This window comes from Octopus bimaculoides, chromosome 2, assembly GCF_046866305.1.
Source record: "Octopus bimaculoides isolate indiv1 chromosome 2, ASM4686630v1, whole genome shotgun sequence".
Lineage (NCBI taxonomy): Eukaryota > Metazoa > Mollusca > Cephalopoda > Octopoda > Octopodidae > Octopus > Octopus bimaculoides.
The window spans coordinates 194,273,328-194,288,457 of NC_142929.1; the positions used below are offsets into that span (position 1 = coordinate 194,273,328).

A 15,130-nucleotide genomic window follows, 5' to 3' on the forward strand; every position below is an offset into this window, starting at 1 on the left:
TAAAAAACCGCATTATTTGTAAGATGAACCAATATATATATATGCATATTCTCTTGTACTTGTTTCAGCCATGTGACTGCAGTCTGGGTTGTTTCACATCACCCCCCCCCCCCCCGTGTGCCTTTGTCCCATTTGGTGTATAAGAAAGTTTGGCTCTGCTGCCCTCTTCTGCAATTCATGTTAGGCTGTTGGTTCGTCTGGTATTGCCGACAGGAGGATGTCTTGTTCCCTATGCTGATTTCTTAATTTTGGTGGCAGGGCATTGAAGAGCTGTGGGCTTTTGAACCCTAGGCTATTGCAGTACCTGGTCCTGAATTTAGATGGAGTGGATGGTACCTTACGTACACTATAAAGGCAGCCATTTCTGGCATTTGTATAACACTCAATACCGAAATTAGGTGCTAGCCCCTTTTAGAGTTTATTGCATATCCATCCTCTCCCTGTAGCTCATCAGCTGCACTGTTTCAATCTTTTTAGTGTAGTGGCATTGGATTTCTTAGAGCTCTGCTGTTAGTTTGGCACTCTGTGGTGAACATAACAGGGAACAGCAAATGTTAAGGGAAACCCGTGGTGAGGGTGACTAACAAATTTATTTCAATTCTGTCCATAAATTTTGTTTAAAATGTAATTTTTTTCCCCCAAAATTTAATTGCAATAAATTGAGTGAAATGGCTAAGGGAGAAATGTTTGTGAGGAGGGGGGGGGGGGGTGCCTGACTGGTAGCCAGGTGTTGTCTCTTGCCTTGTTAGTTATAGTGAGGTCATGAAGAATATAATATCCTGCCATTAAATGAAATACAACTATTGGAGATAAAACTTGCAGTTCATTTAATGAGCTGACAGTACCCCTTCCTCAATATGCTGCTCACCCCCCCCCCATCAGCCTTATCTCTCAGCACAGGTTTCCTATGCAACCATCATAAGCGATAGAATTAATGAGAAAGCCATGCCACAGCCATTTCTTTCGCACCAATTCCGTATAAACGTTTACTTTCTATTATTAGGTGCCCTCCGACATCTTTCCTTTGCTTATATTGAGATCTGATTAACAGTTGTTATTTTCCTTCTTTTTCTGCTCAGGGGTTCCAAAAGCCTGCAATATTTACATCAGCAAATTCCTGGGAAGTTTACGCTTTGGCAACATCATTGGCATCTGTAACTCTGATGTTATCTATGTCACTCTTCCACTTTACCATTCAAATGGACTCTTTCTGGGTTTCAATTTGGCTCTAAGTCGAGGTAAGTTTGGCAGAATTATGGTTTAAGCACCCCAATAACTTTTTGCATTCAAACTAATTTTTGAAATCCAAATTCAAAAAGTTGAAAATATTCACACATACACACGACCTATTATGGATTTCGAACTGAAACTCATCATGGAACCAGTCATGACTTTCTTAGTTCATCATCATCATCAAACATATATTTCCCACCCTGGCATGGGTTGGAGGGTTTGACCAGAGCTGGCCAGCAGGAGAGCTGCACCAGGTTCCAGCCTGATATGGCTGGGTGCCCTTCTTAATGTCAACCACTTAACAGAACATGTTGGGTGCTTTTTATGTAGCACTAGAACAGGACACTTACAGGTCAGTCCTCTCCCCCATGGGGAGCAGCCTTAAACACTTCTACTGTGGAGGATGGGTTTTCTTGAGGACAGGAAAGTGTTAGCTCATACATGTTGGTAGTTTCAGAAATTTTCGGTGCATTTGTATTCTACACACTGTTCTCGCACAATTATGCACAAAACCATTTTCACCATGCCCCAACCTTATGGATGCTCAAATTAGACTTGACCCATATCAGTCATGAGGCCATTACTAGGATTTATCCACAATGATTTAAAAAGAGGTATGTAAAAGATAATTTATCTTAACAGCATACTTTTCTGTTAACAAATGTTTTTTCTTCTTACCCAGACATGCACACAAACCGTCGTGAGAGGTGGGTGAAGAATTTAAATTACCAAATGTATTTCTTTTTGTTTTCTTAAATCTCAGCAATGGACCACCCTGGGGTGCATCATCATTCCATAAAACGTGTTTATGGGGATAGAAATATTGGAAGGCCTCAATACATGTCAGTGAGAAAGAAATGAGCCAGATGGTCATGGGATGTACTAAAACCCTTACATCACACACCTTTTTGACTGAAAATTATTTTGAAATTTCAGAAATAATTGATAGATTTGGACTGTCTGCATTTTAAAACTATGATTAAAAAAGAAGTAATTCTCTGAAAGAGTGGCAATTTTAGGATTTATGAGAGGAGGGTGATTAAAAATTTTTTTTTTAAATTTCTTTTGCATAATCGATTATGGTCCTTTGTATTGGTTTACCCTGTGCTTTGTAGCTTGATCCACTAAAGAGGCTTTTTTTGTGAGTACTACTGGATTAGTTAATTCCATATATTGTGCATTATATATATAGATATATATATATGGATATATATATATGGATATATATATATGGATATATATATATGGATATATATATATGGATATATATATATATAGATATATATATATGGATATAGATATGTCTGTATATGACTGTTCATTCTTTCTTCCAGGAGCTACAATTGTTTTGAAGAAGAAATTCTCTGCCTCAAGTTTCTGGAAAGATTGTTGTCAATACCAAGTCACTGCTGTTCCTTACATTGGTGAATTGTGCCGTTACGTTCTCTCACAACCCATTGTAAGTGTTTCATGTTGGTTTCTTCAAAGAATTCCTTTTCATTAACCTTTAGAATAATAATAATAATAATAATAATAATAATAATAATGAAATTATAATGCTCAGGTGCACTACAACGTATGAAAGGTGCATGTACAGTACATGGAATTATGTGCAAAAGTCAGGAAAGTGAACAGTGTATGAGTCATGATATACAGGTGTGGATGCATATGGAGGGGAGGATAGGGGGATATCAGGTGTAGTGTTCGTGAATTTCAGGAAGCATGGAGGTTTTAAAGGATGCAACGTTTCGGCAACAAACAACTGATGCAGGTAGTTTGTTCCATGTTTCAGTAACTCTGAGTGTGAAAGAATGTCTCCGAAAGTGATGGGAGTTGTGCTGTTTTCTGACTTTGTAGGCATGCCCACATGTGTTAGACACATGGAGCTCAAAAAGGTGCTCAGGGTGGTTGTTGGCACGATGGTTAATAATTTTGTGGGTGTTTACCAAGTCAGTTGCCAGACGTTGGAGCTTCAATGTATCTATGCCCAGAGAAGCAAGGTGTTCCTGTGTACGGTAGATGTTTGATGGAGGGTATTTGCTTGGTTGCACGTCTCTGAACTGTTCCCAGGAGGTCAATGTTCTGAGCAAGATAGGGTTCCCAGACTGGTGATGCAAATTCTAAGTGTGGCCACACCCATAGTCGTATACAGCCTTAAATAGATAGCTGGGAGACCGGCTGACAAAGGTTTTGCTGAGTGATGCCAAGACACCCTCGGCTTTCTTGACTATTGTAGAGATGTGCTTTGTCCCACTTAAATCGCTGCTGATAGTAATGCCCAGGTCACGTTTCCAAGAAGGCTTCTTGATATTAGTGTTGTGGGGGGGAGAGGATGTGGATGCTGGGTTTTCCTCCCAAAATGCATGGGGGTACACTTATCCGCAGCCTGCTCGAGTTGCCAGTCAGTGATCCATTGTTGCAATGTGTCCAGGTCCGATTGCAGGAAAGATCTATAGAGTTCAGGATCTGCCCTTTTTATCTCAAGGTACAGCTTGATGTCATCTGCATATTTCAGCACTGTGGCATTCTTTAAGTTGGCATCTGTGTCATTAATGTATGCAAAAACTAAAAGGGGACCAAGCACAGATGCCTGCGGTACACCAGATGACATCTCTTATGTAAAGAATACTGTCCTAGAGCCGGGTTTACCTCTTTTCGAATGAGAATGAAGGACTTCGGTTAAAAAGAGAGTCATCTTTCACAACCCTTGCAGAGAGTTTTGCTGTAAGTCTTAAGACATGGTTTTTGTTTCAATTAATTTTGAAAATAAGGAAGAATTCCTTAAAATAACTTTATTCTTAATCAAATGCCTGGAGCATAAATTAACATGAAATTTTGAGGGAGGTTTTTAATTTAGATTACCCTTAAAACAATAAGTTTGCATCATGGAAACGGGGCTGAATTTAGGAGGGGCTGGCAATACGATTAGAGGGAGATAACTCGGCCATAATTTAATGTAAATATTTTATTGCTTTCTAAGCAAATTTGAGTTAATTAATTACATTGTTAAGAAAATAAGCAATTATGTTGTATAAAGAATACATGACAGTCTACATTCAATAAATTACGTCACTCATTTATTTTATGAGTGAAACTGAGAATTTTGGTTTTGGTTTGCAAGATTTTTTATGTGAATTCATGTTCTAACAAATTTTGTTTGCATCTTGGGAGGGTTATTAAGCCAATAATAATAATAATAATCCTTTCTACTGTAGGCACAAGGCCTGAAATTTGGTGGGGAGCGGGTAAGTCGATCACAATGACCCCAGTACTTGGCTTGTACTTAATTTATCGACCTCAAAAGGATGAAAGGCAAAGTTGACCTCAGCGGAATAATAACAACACCACATACGTGTGTTATTGACGTAATGACCCTCCCAAAACACAAGATTTGAACTGAGAAGTTCCTCTGAAAGTATCTTTATCATGGACCAAGTCTTATGTTGATGCTTTTCTCTCTTACATTTCTACATCTTCTCCCAATGATTCATACAACTTCACAATCCAAATATTATACATCACGTTATTTCCCATTAAACGATTGAAGTCGCTGTTTGTTAGCCTTGGAGATAATAATTCTTGTAACCTGTTTGTTGGTCCAACTGTTTCTGGCAATGAATTTACAAACAACCGTATTTCACTATTAACACCTATCACTGCTATGGCGAAAGCTTTGTTGTCAAAGGGTTGAAATATTAATAAAGACAAATGCTTTCATTTTATTGATTTTTATTTTTATTTTGTTTTCAGACTACTTCAGAATCTTTACATCAAGTGAGACTTATGTACGGAAATGGACTAAGTAAAGATATATGGAGCAAGTTTCAAAATCGATTCCATATTCCTCGAATAATCGAATTCTTTGGAGCTACTGAGGGTAATGTTCTGTTGATTAATACAGAGAATAAAGTTGGTGCTGTTGGACGAATATCACCTTTTTTGGTAAGACTGATTTTATTTGTTGGCCTCAAAACCATAGAGTGAGATTATGTGGTATTCATTCATTGCTTATGTAACAGCAGATGTCATTGAATCCCCCTCCTTTCTTTCTCACCCTTTCATCTATTCACAATATCAAAACTCTACAACATTATCATCATCATCATTTAACATCTGTTTTCCATGCTGGCATGGATTGGACGGTTCGACTGGGGTCTGGAAAGCCAGGGGTCTGCACCAGGCTCCAGTCTGATCTGGCAGTGTTTCTACAGCTGGATGCCCTTCCTAATGCCAACCACTCCGAGAGTGTAGTGGGTGCTTTTTTTACATGCCACCGGGACAGGGGCCAGAGGGGGCTGGCATCGATCACATTCAGTTGGTGCTTTTTACGTGCCACCAGCACAGAAGCCAGTCAAGGTAGCGCTGGCATTGGCTACGTTTGGATGGTGCTTTTTATGTGCCACCAGCAGAGGGATCACAACTACAATTTCCATTTGATTGTGATTTGATTTTGGTTTTGATGTACTTGACTCAATAGGTCTCCTCAAGCACGGCATGTTGCCCTACGATCCAAGGTACTTTTGAGTGGGCTGGTTATGCGACACTGGTGTAGGTTACAGCTGTGAACTCACTTTATTTGCTGGGTCTTCTTAGTCACAGCATATCTCCAGAGGTCTCGGTCCTTCGTCATTGCCTCTGTGAGGCCCAACGTTCAAAGGTCATGCTTCACGACCTCATTCCATGTCTTCCTGGGTCTACCTCTACCCCGGATTCCTTCCACTGTTTGGGAGTGGCATTTCTTCACACAGCTCTCCTCATCCATCCATAATACATGACCATACCAACGCAAACGTCTCTCTTGCATGCCACATCCGATGCTTCTTATGTCAGGGGCTGGTATTGAACCTACCTGCATGCAATCTCACCATCTTGTCACTCTACCCCTCTTTCCCACCACAAGAGGACTACATCAGACCTGTCTGTTGTTCCCGATATACTGTGTTGCCAGTCATCACTTCATCTTCCCATGTCACATGTTATTGACATCTATTCTTACCATTATCCAACAATCTTCATCTTCCTCTTACGCTAAACACTTTCTGCTCATATTCCCTTTGTCCCTTTAGTCTCTTCCCTTCTTAGGGTCCTTACTTTCAGTAAAGTGACACAACACACAAGGCCGAGCATGTTTTACTCTTTCAAAATGGAAAACAATCCTACCAATACTGGTATCGTAAAAGAAATACACCCAGTCCCTTCTTTGGTGTTAAGAAGGGCATCCAGCCATAGCAGTTCACCACCACAGGTGCAAGGACCCTATCTCCCTCCTGTATTTCATATTGGGATTTCTTTTTTTCTAATAATTGTTTCTAATCTAGGTTCAAAGCCAAGGTCATTTTGCCTTTCATCTCTTCAGGGTCGATAAAATAAGTACCAGTCATGCGCTGGGTTGATGTGATTTACTCCCTTTCCTGAACTTGCTGGCCTTTTACCAAAAAGTTGAAACCATTATTATTATTATTATTATGTGAAGGTGGTGAGCTAATAGAATCGTTGTTATGCCAGGCTAAATGCTTAGCTGTATTTCATCTGCCTTCCGAGTTCAAATTCCACCAAGGTCGACTTTGCTTTTCATCCTTTCGGGGTCGAGGAGATAAGTACCAGTTATGTACTGCAGTCAATGTAACCGACTAGTCCTCTTCCTTCCAAATTTTCAAGGCCTTGTGCCTAGAGTAGAAATAACAATGATCAGAACAATAATAATTATTATTACCTGAAGGTGGTGACCTACCAGAATCATTATCCACACCCAGCTAAATGCTTAGAAGTACTTCAGCTGTTGCTACATTCTGAGTTCAAATTCTGGCAACGTTGACTTTACCTTTCATCTTTTCGGGGGTCGGTAAATTAAGTACCAGTTACGCACTGAGATCAATGTTATTGCCCCCCCCCCCCAAAAAAAAAGATATTTCAGGCCTTGTGCCTTTAGTAAAAAGTGGTGAGCTGGCAGAATTGTAGACAAAATGCGTAGCAAGCATTTCCTCTGACTCTTTCCATCTGAGTTCAAATTCTGCCAATGTCGAATAGTTTGATAGGAACTAAGAAGCCTGAAGACTCTACTGAGTTGCAATGTTTTCTCTGGCATGATTTCTACAGCTGAATACTGTTCCTCGTGCCACCCACTTTATAGCATGGATCTGGTGCTTTATTCATGGCACCAGCATTAGTGAGGTCACCAAATGACTTGCAAGAGAAAACCCCCCTCAAGTGAGGAGGAGTGTGATTAATGCCAGGTATTGAAATGTTACAGTATGATAGGAGGACAGGAATAGGTGTCTTCTGAAGAGGTGGTTCATGGCTTTTTCAGATTCTAAAATAAAGATGATATGCCAGATATTGGAATCCTTTTCACCAGACAGCTACCCCCTTTTCCTCCCCGCACTCAGTGAAAATGTGTGCCTTTGTGAGAGAATGTCAGAAATTTTCTTTTAATCAAAGTGAATTTATTTTGTTTACTTAGAATAAAATCCTTCCCAAGACATTACTCGTGAAATATCACAATGGCACTGTGGAACCTCAAAGAGATTGCCGAGGGAGGTGTATACCAATTTCTCCAGGTAGGTTAGCACCTGTTCTTATCTTGATTACAGTTTCTTAGATTATCAGAACCTTTCTTCCACCAACTGACGCTTTAAGTTTGAACTTGTTTCAACTGATTTTCTGTTTTTTCTCCACCAAATTCTTTACAATTTCAATATTACTCCAAAGTTTCTCTCTTGTTTAACATTAATAATCAATATTTGATCAATAGATCAAAATTATATTGACAATTCTCACTCTTCTATCTCTACACAGCTGTGAACTGTGATCCACAAAATTATTATTGTTCAATCCCAGGTTAGCTTTGGTTGAGCAGATGACATATAATCAAGGGTGTTCTCCCTATGGCCATCCAGTCTTGTATTTAGGATTACATTAGCCAAAGTGTCCTTCCTTTTTAATATGGTAAAATGTTGTTTGATGAAGACTTGGCTGCTATTGCTAACAGGTGAAGCAACCACATAGAGGCCACATAATTGACAACTGTTTCATTAACTTGTAGTGTCAAATTCACATCCTGTCTCGAGTGGAATTTAAGAGAAGAGAGAGAGATGGTCACCATGTTTCTAGCATCAAAATAGTTTACCACACAACCATATGGTTCTGATTTCAATCCCACTATGCAACACTTTGGCCAAATATGTCTCTACATGGTCACTTTACATGCTAAAAATGGTAACCAAATTTCCCTCAATTCACATATTTACCATCTTAAATATGAATTGAATAACATAGTCCTGAATAGTGTTCCTGAAAATTTGACTGGGTTCCCATAACTAGAATTCTTTTGTTCATCAGTCAAGGTCAACCCTTTAGTATTTAAACTGGCCCCTATATCTGGCACCAAAATTCTTCCTCTTTATGTTCAAACCAGCCAGATCCTGTCTCTCATACCTATCCTACAATGTCAGTGTTAAAATAAACAATCAAATCATGGAAATCTTTCAGCTTTGAGATAATGCATGATTAATTTAAAACTGAAGAAATAAGGATTACATTCGATGGAGTAATCTGACTGCTAAACGGTTAATCAACAACAATTAACCCTCACAAATAATTTATCTTTAAATTTAATGAGTCTTACCTTTTTCGTTTTTTAACATTTATTTTTCCAAGTTATTTTGACAAACCTTGATTTCTAAATCTTGTGGATAAGTTGTGATTATTTATAGACCCACATTTTGAAGTTCTTGTTTTATTTCTGTGCTTCTTGCAGGAGAAACGGGCCTGCTTTTGAATGAAATAATCCCCAGATTTGATAACAAGATCTATAAAGGCACCAAAGACTTGGATAATCAAAAAATTGTGACAGATGTGCTGAAAAAAGGAGACAAATTCTTCAACTTTGGAGATGTACTCTTCTTAGACGAAGATTATTTTGTTTACTTCAAAGACAGAATTGGAGACACATTCCGGTATATAATTTTCATTTCAATTACAGATACATACATACACTTGCATGTGTGTGTGTGTGTCAGGCTACAGGCCCACACCCCCAACACCTATACTGTTAGGATTGGCACTCTCAACGTCGGCACGCTGAAAGGTAGATCTGGTGAAATCGTTGAGATGCTTGAACGGAGACGCGTAGACATTAGGAGCATCAGTTGTGGTGTGCAAGAGAGACGATTGCGCTGGTATGGACATGTGGTGAGAATGGATGAGGATAGCTGCGTGAAAAAGTGCCACACCCTAACAGTTGAGGGAACCCGTGGAAGAGGTAGGCCCAGGAAGACCTGGGCTGAGGTGGTGAGGCAAGACCTTCGTACATTGGGCCTCACCGAGGTGATGACTACTAACCAAGACCTTTGGAAATGTGCTGTGCGTGAGAAGACCCGGCAAGCCAAGTAAGATCGTTGCCAGTGCCCCTGGACTGGTTCTTGTGCGGGTGGCACATGAGATGCACCATTTTGAGCGTGGCCGTTGCCAGTACCGCCTGACTGGCTCCTGTAGGATTTTCGAGCGAGATCGTTGCCAGTGCCCCTGGACTGGCTCGTGCGGGTGGCACATAAAAGACACCATTTCGAGCGTGGCCGTTTTCGTGCGGGTGACACGTAAAAGCACCCACTACACTCTCTGAGTGGTTGGCGTTAGGAAGGGCATCCAGCTGTAGAAACTCTGCCAAATCAGACTGGAGCCTGGTGTTGCCATCCGGTTTCACCAGTCCTCAGTCAAATCGTCCAACCCATGCTAGCATGGAAAGCGGACGTTAAACGATGATGATGATGATGATGATATATATATATATATGAGAGAGAGAGCAATGAGAAAATGGAGGGGATCAATAGGTGGTATTCATCAACTTTTAGACATTATATTATGTCAATTTATTTATTTACTAAAAGGACAATTATAACACTATACATCCATGTATCACATATTATGCTTTACATATAAAATATAAAAAATATCATTATTAAAATATATAACATAGAGCAAAAGAAATTGGGATAATATCTTACAGCTGTTTCAACCAAGAGGCAATAATACCTCATTCTACTTTTATCCCTCCAGTGGACTGAAGTAATTAGTAGATGAAATTGAGGTACTTGGGTATTTCTCTAGGCTTCGTCAGAGATTTTAGAAAGTACATAAGGTTAAGTTATAAATACACACATATAGACATACTTTTACATACACATAAATACATATACCTACACTAATATGTACATGCATATGTGTATGTATATGCATACAAATGAATCAATTATTATTATTATTATTATTAGATGCATTATATTATTCATATTAGATAAAATATAAACAGAGGTATGAGAAAGTTATTGTAAAGGGAGTAATATTGTAATTTATGAAATCAATGTCTTAAAATCATTTTAGTTATGTAAGAAAGAAACTGTATATACATGAAGAGCACACATGTATATATATATATGTGTGTGTGTGTGTGTGTGTGTGTGTGTGTGTGCACATTGACATTGCATGTCCAGCAAAGCATACTGGCTTCATTTCTTTCAAGCACAAAAACTATTTTCCCAGTTAACCTTCCTCTGATATTGCTGCACCTCTTATGTGTCCAAAGCTTACACTGGGTACATCTTATGGAGTTTCTATCTACGCCTTTTCTACAGATTGAGCAGGGCCATCTACCTGAGGGGATTTGTGATTTGTCTGCTTTCCTACTTACTAACACTTTGGTTTTTGCTAGGTTAACTCTAAGGCCCTTTGATTTGAGACTTTGTTCCATCTTAAATTCCTCTGATAACCTGGAATACTATGATGAGCAAGGGGTGGGGATGAGAACTGATCCTTGGTGAACCCCTACTCCTATCTGAATTCATTGCTATACTTCTTGCTAACAGTCACCTTACTGATTGCCTCCATGTACGTGACTTGTACAACTCTCACCAATCACTCATCTATCCCTAGTTTCTGCATTGATCACCAGATAAGGGATCAGGGAACCCTATCAAAAGCTTGCTTCATGTCAACAAAAGCCAAGTACAGAAGTTTATCTTTGGCTTAGTATTTCACTTGCAGCTTCCTTACTGGAAATATAGCATCAATGCTGCTTCTCCCTGGCACAAAACCAAACTGCATCTCATCTAGACTAACTCTCTCCCTAATTAGTTGGGCCTCTTCCTGATTAGTTACCTTCTCCATAACTTTCATCACCTGGTCCAGTAATAGGGTACCTCTGTAGTTATCTCTATTTAAGGCATCACCTTTACCTTTGTAGCAGTTGATTATGGTGCTGCTACACCAGTCATTGGGTATGACTCCTTCATGTACCACCTGATTAACTATAACCCACACCACCAGATATTTGAAGCATCTCAGCAGTTATTGCTGATCTTTTCATATCCTTCATGGCTTTGTCTACAACACTACTATCTATTTGGATTGCTGGTCCCTGCGTTGGATCAACATGAGGCAGACGCTCCTTCTCCCACGAGTTCTCTATATTTAGTCGCCTTTCATAGTGACACTTCAATGGCCTCTTTCTTTGCAAGTGAACCCCTACATCCATGCAAACCCACTTCTCCCCCCGGCACACTGTCCTGCAAGCCAAAACGTTTCACGCCACTGCTCCTCGGCTTCTTCCTTTTCGCTCCCCCCCCCCCCCGCTTCCCTTCTGGCTGCCTGATATGGCTCCTTGCTACCACCCCCCTTCCAAGCTGGTTTCTTGGCTCTGAGACGCCTCTCAACTATATTGTTCTACTACCTTGGCACTTTACACCACCAAATAATAACATTAAAAGAAATTAAAGTTTACTAATAAATATTTATCTTTTAACACTTATAATAATTGAATATTTTAAAGTAAGTCAAAAACCTGTGTCTTTTTGCTTGAGCCATGACATGCCATTTCTGCTGAAATATTTTCATATTTTGTTTGTAACAATTTCTGTTTCACAATGTTTTCTCACGGATTTTTATAATTCAGCCTTGTTATATTCATTTTACAGATGGAAAGGAGAAAATGTGGCCACACAAGACATAACTGAAACTTTCAGAGACATCAGTTTCATTCAAGATGTTGTTGTTTATGGTGTGGAAGTCACAGGTAAACTATTTTTCCTTTTTTACCACTTGAATGGACAGAGAACCAAGACAAGTTTAGAGCTAATCTTATGAATTTTACATGGGATAACAATGGGTGTCCTTTCTGATAAGCTGACATACAATTAAGACATGTCTGTTTAATGCACTTGGCTGCTATTTCTAGCAAAGCCTCCTTCTGTTGGTGTAAAACAAAACAAATGGCTGTTTTTAACTTCACTTGCAACCATTGGCATTGTTTCACAGTTGCGTGTGTGTGTGTGTACATAAATATGTGTCTACTCCTACCAGCTTCTTTCTGTCTGTGTTCCTGCCAGTCTTACTCTCTACTCATCCCAATTCTTTTTTTCACCAGAATGTTGGTCGTTCAGAAAATTCTTTTTTTTTTTCCTGATGTTGTAGATTTATCAGATCTAATCCAGTTGTCAGCCTGTCTGGCAAGTAAACCCAATCTAATGACAAACATTTTCAAAAGATAATTAACTTCACATTTAATCTCTCCATTCCAGGTTACGAAGGTCGAGCTGGCATGGCCTCTTTGAAACTTGAAAATGCAGCAGCTTTGAGTAAGAATCAACTTGAAGTTCTATACCAACACTGTCAAAAGAAATTACCAACTTACTCAATTCCACTGTTTTTACGAACACAAAAAGAAGTTTACCTGACAGGAACTTTTAAATATCATAAACCAAAACTTCAGAAAGAAGGTTTCAATCCAGAACTCATCTCAGACTCTCTCTATTTTCTGAACCGATCAGCCATGTGTTACGTTCCACTATCAAACGACATTTATTTGCAGATCTTACATGGTGAATTTAAGTTATAGTCATTCTCTTACTCATCATCATCATCACTGTTGTGGCTTTCGTAACAGACGATTTGTGCATGTTACAAGTTTGTGATATAATAATAATGTTATTAGTATTATTATTATTATTATTATTATTATTATTATTATTATTTTGAAACTTCTATTCAAGGCAAAAAGCATGACTCTTTGCTTTCTGTATTTCTGCTTCGATGTATCCTATTGTAATTTGTATCTCTTCTTTTCAATCTGTGAAATTTCCAACCTTTTAATGCAGGTAACATTTTTTGGGGTGTTTTATCTTTATTTATTGATGTCATTATTTAGAAATGCCTTATTAGATCACTGAAATTCCTTTTTTCTCTCTCTCACCTTCTTCTCCATCTTTTGTTTGATTTGTAAAAGTGTCAGACCAAATCCTACGACAGCATTTGCTTGCATTCATCTTCTGAGTTTCAATCCCACCAACAAGAAATTTCATTTTTCTCCTTCCGGGGTGTGGCTGTCAATAACAAAATCCCGGTCATGTACTCAGTTAGACATAAATCCTCCCCCAAAATTGTGGCCTTGTGCATATGTGACCCTTATTTATCTCCCCCCCCCCCCCCAGATTTAAAGCTTCGTTTCACTTAGACACCCAAAAGTTTTGCTTTTCAAAAAGGGTATGGAATCATAAGATGGGTGGGAAGAGTAAGAGCTGATGTTGCAAGGATGGAAGGAGTAAGAAGCTTCTCTTAAGGTTAGCGTTTCAAATTGGCAAATGGGGTTTTCAATTTTGTTTTCTCTTCCTAAATGTGTTTCATTATTTTTGTTATGAAATAATTGAATGAAAAATTAACATTAGCACACACTATTTTGTGTGAAATATTTGTGTAGATGTGTGTGTATATATAGATACATATATAATGTGTGTTTGAATGTATATATAGACGTGTGTGTGTGTATATACACACACATGTAATAATGTTTCACACAGCTATGTGTGTATGTATATAAACACCTACACATATACATGAATGGATGTATATATATATATATATACATGAATGGATGTATATATATATATATATATACATGAATGGATGTATATATATATATATATATACATGAATGGATATATATATATGCATTTATATATATATATATATATGCATTTATATATATATATATATATGCATTTATATATATATATATATATGCATTTATATATATATGCATTTATATATATATATATGCATTTATATATATATGCATTTATATATATATATATGCATTTATATATATATGCATTTATATATATATATATATATATATATATATATATATATATATATATGCATTTATATATATATATATATATATATATATGCATTTATATATATATATATATATATATGCATTTATATATATATATATATATATATATGCATTTATATATATATATATATATATATATATGCATTTATATATATATATATATATATATATATGCATTTATATATATATATATATATATGCATTTATATATATTTCCATTTTTAACTTGTAATGGTAAAAATGTGTATATTTCTGCACACGCACTTATATATATATATATATATATATTACCATTTTAAAGTTATAATGGCAAAAGTGTGTGTGTGTGTGTGTGTACATGTATATTACCATTTTGAACTTGTAATGGTAACACTATTAAAACTGCTGATATCCCCCACACACACACTTTTCTGTTCCAGCAAATTTTATACTTTAATTTCTGGGATTTGTTTTTTTTTTTTGTTTTTTTATTTATTATTTTCCCAAATCAAATTCCAAAAGTTTTTTCTTCAAATTCAGACAATTTATTTTCTCTACAGGAAACCTAGTCTTGTCTTAAAATTCAACATTTCCTTTGGCTGTGATCCGTGGCTTTTGTTTTCATTTTCTTGCAATGTTTTATATTCTTTCAATCATCAATTCACCTTTTTTTTTTTTTTTTTTTTTTGTTAAATTCTGCTTCCTCATGATTTCAACCAATTTTTCAAAAAT

At 37.4% G+C, this 15,130-nt stretch overlaps 1 protein-coding gene across 3 annotated transcripts in view; it reads left to right on the forward strand.

Annotated features, from left to right (window-relative positions):
* Positions 1–15,130, forward strand: part of LOC106881939 (long-chain fatty acid transport protein 6) — a 62,020-nt gene that overhangs the window by 36,882 nt on the left and 10,008 nt on the right. For 2 of the 3 annotated variants that reach the window (XM_089348290.1, XM_089348291.1), the window contains exons 5-11: positions 1,080–1,238; positions 2,568–2,692; positions 4,984–5,175; positions 7,694–7,790; positions 8,990–9,188; positions 12,201–12,298; positions 12,804–13,252. In XM_089348290.1, coding sequence (XP_089204416.1) covers positions 1,080–1,238; positions 2,568–2,692; positions 4,984–5,175; positions 7,694–7,790; positions 8,990–9,188; positions 12,201–12,298; positions 12,804–13,120 — 1,187 coding nt within the window. In that variant the 3' untranslated portion in view covers positions 13,121–13,252. Of the gene's footprint in view, positions 1–1,079; positions 1,239–2,567; positions 2,693–4,983; positions 5,176–7,693; positions 7,791–8,989; positions 9,189–12,200; positions 12,299–12,803; positions 13,253–15,130 lie in introns of those variants that run through there. The other variant, XM_089348289.1, reaches the window with a different exon arrangement.